The 7,103-nt window shown below is 39.1% G+C and overlaps 1 protein-coding gene across 24 annotated transcripts; it reads left to right on the top strand.

Moving 5' to 3' along the window:
• Positions 1 to 2,727: 2,727 nt before the first annotated feature.
• LOC125545790 lies at positions 2,728 to 6,374 on the top strand. 24 transcript variants are annotated; one of them, XR_007300238.1, is made up of 7 exons: positions 2,738 to 3,268; positions 3,396 to 3,481; positions 3,590 to 3,662; positions 3,789 to 4,343; positions 5,218 to 5,445; positions 5,816 to 5,903; positions 6,097 to 6,374. XR_007300238.1 is itself a non-coding variant. In XM_048709825.1 (5 exons), the coding sequence occupies exons 1-4, from the start codon at positions 3,077 to 3,079 to the stop codon at positions 3,882 to 3,884; spliced, it is 408 nt and encodes a 135-aa protein (XP_048565782.1). In that variant the 5' UTR covers positions 2,732 to 3,076; the 3' UTR covers positions 3,885 to 4,343; positions 5,218 to 5,620. The 24 variants fall into 24 exon arrangements, 2 of the variants coding, with proteins under 2 accessions (XP_048565782.1, XP_048565783.1); XR_007300237.1 differs by having other exon boundaries at positions 2,736 to 3,272; positions 3,590 to 4,343; XR_007300240.1 differs by having other exon boundaries at positions 2,736 to 3,481; positions 3,590 to 3,970; positions 4,252 to 4,343.
• Positions 6,375 to 7,103: the final 729 nt, after the last annotated feature.

Raw genomic sequence — 7,103 nt, 5'->3', positions numbered from 1 at the left:
TTTCTGAATTTACGAACATTATTTCCCAATCCACAACTTTTTGGGAATCCTGAATAAATTTTGAAAAGGAGAAAACTTAAAATAGAATAAAGCGAAAAAAAACAATGGGCTTCCCACTATCCGTTCTGCACATGGGCTGGCCCACGGGCTGGCACATATGTGGCGTGCAGGCGCGCACCAAGCCCATTCTGCGGTTTCACAAACAAAGGTGCTGTTTCTATGGGTCAGCCCATTCCGCGGTTTCACCCCAACCGGTTTTAGGAAGGTTCTACAACCTTGCCTGAACCTGGTTTTCTGGTTTTCTTGTGGTTTTTGCTTTCTTTTCCTTTTGTGCTTTCTCTTTTATTTTTTTCCTTTTCTGTTTTATTTTTTCTTTTCTTTTCTATTTTTCTGTTTTCGCAAATAGGCCCGTGCGTTGTCACAGGAGAAAAAGAATCAGATTATATGCAAATTATGCCAGTATGAGATACTGACTTTTAAAATGTCACTTCATAAAGTACGTCAAAATCATGTCATGATGAGATAAGAGACTTTTAGAAACTCATTTCGAAAACTGAAAATGTGATGGTCTCATGACGACTTTATTTCCTAAGGCGTCACAAGGAAAAAAAAATGGCTGAGGAAACTGTATTGATAGACCCTGCCTAAGGTAGACTGATGAATGATGTGTCTCGCCTTGACCTAGCATCGTGGTGTTTTCCATGACCAGTAAAACTATAGTACCAGAATAAACATAGATATGTATGAAACCAATTAGACATTTAGTCATTTCATATAGCTTACAAAAACTAACCCATTGGAAAATGTGTCATTTTTTTGGGGCTCAATGTTGTAAAGAACATAGAAACCTTTTTTTTACACGATGTGTGATGAACTAAATAAAATAATAAAAAACCCTCTCCAAATCCCAACAAAAAGTTTATGTAAGCAATGGTTTCTTTTGTTCGTTATTTACGTATCTGTTTCAATGGATCCGTTTGAATTTTTGTGATCCTTTTCTAAAATTTCCTGGTCATTTTTCCCAATTCCCGAAAGCGTGTTGAATACACAAGCATTTTCTAAGAATCATGAACATAATTTTATTTTGTGAACATATTTTTTGAAATCGAGAATTTTTTTATGATATGCAAACAATTTTTAAAAATTGTGAACATTTTGGTTTCCCAACCATTTTCTGAATTCATGGAAATTTTATGATTTCTCAAAAAAAATCAAAACACACAAACAATGGTCATCCAATACAAAAAATGGTCATCAATGTAAATAAATGCTCACCAATTTAATAAAGTTCGTAAAATTCATTTTTTGTTCATAAGGTTTTGAAAAAATTCAGAAAAATGAAAACAAAAATTTCATCAAATTCAAAATTTGTTCACCCATTTTTCTTAAAACAAATCTTTAAGACAAATTTTGTTCATCGGGTTGACACAATGTTCACCAAATATAGTATTATTTCATGAAATGCAAAATATGTTCATAATTATTAAAAAAACTCATAAGTTTTTTTATCAAAATATAATTTTTTTAATTAAATTTAGAAAATGTTCATTATTTTAAATTCCAATTACTTTTGAATTAAGGAACTGTCCTTTAATTCGTTGAGCATTTCTTGAACCCATGAACGTTTTTTGATAGTGAGAACTTTTTTATAATCTCAAAAAATATTGGATATTCGACTCTCCAAGCTAGCGACTAGCAGTGAATGGGTACTTTAACACGAGTATGTAGACCTAAAAAAGAGTCATGTTTTGTAGAGATCCATGACTTGGTATTACCTGTTGAGCTAACGTGTATATCTGTATATTAGGCTGTGAGAAACAATTAAGAACCAAAACCACCGCATATTCGAGTATTTTTGGAATTTCGACCGCAAAACAGTTGTTTGAAAAAAGGGCAATATTCTATGAATCGCAAACACTTTTAAAATTAGTGAACAAAGCTGAAGAAAACTTAAACATTTTTTAAAAATGGGAACATTTTTGGAAAATACTGATTTTTTCAAACTCCTTGAAAAAATGAATATGTGAACAATTTTCAAAACAGGATCATTTTTGGAAATTCCATTTTTTTGGAAAACACAAACATTTTTTTCAAACTCTGGAACGAAATATGAAAACAAGATCATTTTCTCAAAGGGGAATATTTTTTGATATTACAAAACAAAATTCGGAGCGCTGACACTTTTTGAAAATTAGAACCTTTTGTTGAAACTCCGAAACAAAATATGAATAAATGAGAACATTTTTTGAATCTTCCAAAAAAATTGGAAACATGAAGATTCTTCGAAATTAGTGAACCAGATTTGAAAAGGAATTATTTGTGGAAAAATTTACAAAAAACAAAAATGGAAAAACCAGAAAAAAGAAAAAATTAATAATGAAAAAACCATAAGAAAGCGAAAACCGGTAAAAACATGGTTCAGGAACCTTCTATAATGTTCCCAGAATTGGAAAAACTAGGCCGGAACCTTCCAGAATGTTCCCAAAATTGGATGTGATGTACTGGTTAGCTTCTAAGATGGGCCGGCCCGGTTCGATCGGTAGCTTGATCAGGTGTGTGACGATCGACTACTTGACGCAGAATGCGTCGAATAGGAAAAGCGGGTGCTCTGCACCTTTCATAGCGCCCGACTCGCTGAATAGGAGCTCCCAACGAGACTTAGGGGCGCCCGTCAGAACATGCCCAAGGGCTGGTTACTTGGCCGTGATGTCTTCAACATCTCTACTTCTAATTTTCGTCCCACCACTTTCGTCTGATTTTTTTCGTCGGTTAACCTTCGTAGATTTTTTTTTTCCGTCCACCACCTCCCCTCCGCTGGTTTTAGCGTCACGACAGAACCAATCCCTCGCTAGCCCTACCTCCTCTCCCGTCTCCAGTCGCAGCCGCCGCCGGCGCCGCACCCCAATCCAACCCCGCCGCCGGCGATCTCCTCGCCCCCCTGTGCCGTCGCCCCCAACCTTCTATTCCTCTCCCAAGGGTAGGGAAGGGAAGGCAAGGCAAGGGAAGGGAGAGGGAGCGCTCAGATCCACGGCGGCATCAGCGCGCCGTCCTCGACCTGATCCGCGTCAGTCCACGGATGGGAGCTAATCGGCGCAGGAAATCCCCGTCCCCGCGTCCGAGCCCCGCCACCCTCCGCAACGGCTCGACCGCCCATCGACGCGCTGCCCCCGCGGCGCCCGACCAGTTCGGCTCTCGCGGCTGGTGGACGCGCCCTTGCTGTTGCCGACGCCGGCTCGCTGCGCCGCACTGGCCCTCACAAGCGTCTTCTGTTGGTTACAACTCACGTTCCTCTCTATTTTCTCTTTGAATTTTCTTTTGAGCCGGTCAGGAAGCAAGAACATGTCGATTGACATGCCAGTTGGAGATGATTTGAGGAATTTTTACGTGTTTGGTAGATGGACTTGAGAGGTCAAGGAGTTTCCATTGGGACATCGGACATGCTCCTCCATCTCCTCCGGTGGACGACATCCAACATCGCCAGGTAGATTACTGTTTTTGCAAATTCCAGTTCTTGATGTTTAAAACTGGATGATCTGCACCCAACCCCTCTATTGTTCTATTTCTGCTTAAATCTGATTTGGTTGTTCAGTTCATGCACTTATGGACTGAAGAAAACAAATGGAAATGAAGAAGAAAAGAATAGCAATATTATCATATGCGAGGTTTGCTTTTAACCTTGGTTCCTAACCAATATTTGCTTCATAATTCTGCCGAGAGATTCACACTGTCATTCATATTATGAATATAGTTCATAACCAGTATTCTCTTTTATCTAATTATATGTACAGAAAGGAGTAATCTGAAGTGAATTCATGCTATGTTAACAGTCTAACAAACATCTTGGAGGTGTGAATGCTTTGTTGGGTCTGACAAGTAATCAATAATTGATGGTATACTGGGATTTTTCTCATACTTCTAGCACTTCCTCATTGACAATAAAGCAAGTAGTATCACAACAAAGGCTATCCAGGTATTTTTTTTCAACTATAATCCTTCCAGCTTTAGGGACTGCTCAATTGGATCTGCACAATCCAACAAAATAAATGTGCATAGTGTCTGCGACACTTTCATCCGATCATCACGAAGGTAGTTGTAGGAGTAAAAAAGTATGTCATACTGTTTTTTCAGTTCAAGCCAAAAGGCTAGGACAGGTAATACTTGTTTTTACAGTACTTGTGCAAAAAGTATGTCATACTGTTTGCTCTAGATGATTTTGATGAATTTTACAACCTTATTTTCAGTTGTTTACAGGTCTGCTTTCATGGGGTTTATTGAATCCAGGAAAGAACTGTGAGTAGTAGCGAACCAGACATGAAAAGTTTCAGAGAACTACGAAAACTCCGGTCAGTTTTGTCGGTATCTTGTGACACAGTTCCAGGACTCTATTGACTAAGGAAATGATATATATGTGTGATTTATCCTGTTAAAACTTTTAGTGTTCACTTAGGGGTGAGTGCAACCAGTAACTGAATTTAGACTACGAACTAGAGTATGACAGTAAAGTCAGGAGCATGATGGAGAACACACGGGACATTGAGGACTAATGGTCAACACTTAAATCTTGCTTTACATACAGTTCAGTTCCAAGTAGTCTGATACATAGATGGCGAGGGGAGTGCTGATTTGGGGTTGATTTTGGTAATTATATATTTTCCTTGATGACTGTCATTTTGTTGTCCTACATGTGCTATATGATATGCATAACAACTTGAGAGCACCTTTGCTTCTCTTGATGTGCTTCGTCATACAGTTTTTTAAAGTGCACAAGCAAGCTTGCGAGTGATGACAACTACTATGACCTACAACCTTGAATCTAGGTTTTTGGGGTTGAACATAGGGGCACAGCGCGCTCTCCCATCTAACCAGTGAAGCGTAATGAAGGAAAAGCTACAATATACAAATCGTCACCGTCATTCAGTTTGTCCAAAACTGAGAAAAGCTCTTTAAAAAAACTGGGAAAAGCTCACGTGATGGAATGAGATGAGATTTCAACATCATGATTGCGTTTTATAATTTGAACGACCAAAGTAGATGGTCCCGTCAGCCCGTGTTTGACAATATGAAGGGACAAACTTGTTGATCCATTATTTTGCCAGGAAAATACAATAATTCGGAGGGCTTAAATATGGATAATAGATCTGACATAATCTAGCAAGGTGAGTGACTCAATTGCACATGTGCAAAATGGAAGTTTAAACTTCCTTGAATCTCTTGTAGGGTTTGGGGGAGATTGTCAGCGAGCCACTGATGAAAGTCCTTTTGCGATGACAATGCTAGAGAAGATTTGAAAGATCTTGGTTGGCGTGGGGCAACTTGTGTATTCCTGGATGGGGGCGCCGTCCGGTGGTAGTGGGGTGTGGCAGTTGCCGCAGCTGGGCACAACCGGGAGTCCACCTATCCAGAACACCCAACTATTTCATCCGGTGAACTGCGAAGAGCTTCTGTGTGCGTCTCCGTTATATTTAACTACGACAGGCTTATGTTATCTTATCGCGAACTCATTTTTCAGTTTGTGCCCAACGTGACTGCATGTAAATATGTAATACAGCAATTTTGTTCTTCCTTTTTGTTGTTCGATTGACTCAGTATACCATCTCAAATGTCATTCCCTTTATAGCTAGCACATCATCTCCAAAGAATTTATTTAAGTTGAAATCCAGTAATTATATGTTGATCGCATAAGCAGGCTGATGGTGTCTTGGTCGAATTTTTTTATTCCTTCTCTATGGAACTAAAACTGTTCTTTCCTGAATATATTGGATCGCAAAGAACTAAACCTATGTACAATGTCTTTGGGCATATTCTGAATTTGCAGAATTAGCACAAATCTGAAAGCATATATGCAGCTCCCAGATGTTGCAGGCTAGAGGAAGGGCAGGCACTCATGCGATACCATGTATCTGGTAGTGGTTTCGTTCCCCAGACGCTATGCATTTATTGTCTGGTTTGTTCATATCTGTTAGCTCTATGTTAACCTTCTTTTAGTTACTTCCCATGATTTTCTTTGTAAGAAACCCCAGAAATATATATAGGTGTATTTTCCTGTAAAGATGCTAAATTTTGTTGGTCTTATTTTTGTGTGCACTTAATTGTCAGGTTGGACGCGCCGGGTGTGGGGACACTGCAGGACATGTTTGATTATCATGTCAGTGAATTCTGGCGAGAATGAACCAAGTGAGCTTTTGTAGCTGATCTATTCAAAATGGATGAACGGACCAGTTAGTGTACATATAAATTTGCACTCTGTCTTCCTGCTCATTCGTGCAATGTGTTCATGGGAGACTTATTTTAGGAAAACATAAAATAATTTTTCTTTCTGTGCGTACTACTCCAACTTTCAAGTGCCAGGCTTCAATAAATCTGAAATTTCTATCGCTCGATTTGCAGTGTTTATTTTACGGTTACCACTGGGAAATGCTTCCTTTTAATCATTTTTATCTGGTACACATCATTGTAAGTGTATTATTTAAGAAATCAAGTCCATTCTGGAAGAATATTCACTCATGATAGTTTTAAGTTTCGGTAAAGCAGAATGTGTACATTCATTTTAAAATTGTCCAATAGATAATAGATTGTTCCGCGTAAAAGAAAATGATGCTTACAAAAAATTATGCTCGATTAGGATGTAACGATGAGTGATGCTACTTGGGATGATGCTCAATTAGGTAGAGGACACATCAATGGTGGGGTAGCCGTAGGCATAGCTAATAGGTGGAGTAGGAGAAGATGTACATATGATGGTGATGTGAGCACATACATAGGAGTGAAGCTAGCCAAGATACAACAAGCTTGCTGCGAGAAGAGGAATGGAAGAGGATTTGGAGGAGAGGAGATGGGGGCCATGGTATAAATTTAGAGGATTAGGAAAAGGGTGCGCACATGATGGCGAAATGATATGGAGTAAGCAAATGATAGAACAATGGCGTAGCCGAATGTGACGAGGGGGCAGGGGAAACCGGTCAAGATGGCGTCGAGGTGATAGGAACCATGGTGGAATTGTGTCGGAGTAGTAAAAGTTACTCACATGACAATGTGATGACATGGTGGCTTCAGAGAATCTGATGAGCAAAAGAACATGGAGAAAGATTATAGCTTGTATTCTT

Source organism: Triticum urartu, chromosome 3, assembly GCF_003073215.2.
Source record: "Triticum urartu cultivar G1812 chromosome 3, Tu2.1, whole genome shotgun sequence".
Classification (NCBI taxonomy): Eukaryota; Viridiplantae; Streptophyta; class Magnoliopsida; order Poales; family Poaceae; genus Triticum; species Triticum urartu.
Note: the sequence above shows the minus strand (reverse complement) of the source record. Positions and strands in the feature narration are given on the sequence as shown.

Bases quoted from the DNA above. Each gene is read 5' to 3' on its own strand.
- LOC125545790 (XM_048709825.1), top strand. From the start codon at position 3,077: ATGGGAGCTAATCGGCGCAGGAAATCCCCGTCCCCGCGTCCGAGCCCC. The intron at 3,269-3,395 runs GTTGGTTACAAC...CGTGTTTGGTAG, and splicing joins GGCCCTCACAAGCGTCTTCT to ATGGACTTGAGAGGTCAAGG. The intron at 3,482-3,589 runs GTAGATTACTGT...TTGGTTGTTCAG, and splicing joins ACGACATCCAACATCGCCAG to TTCATGCACTTATGGACTGA.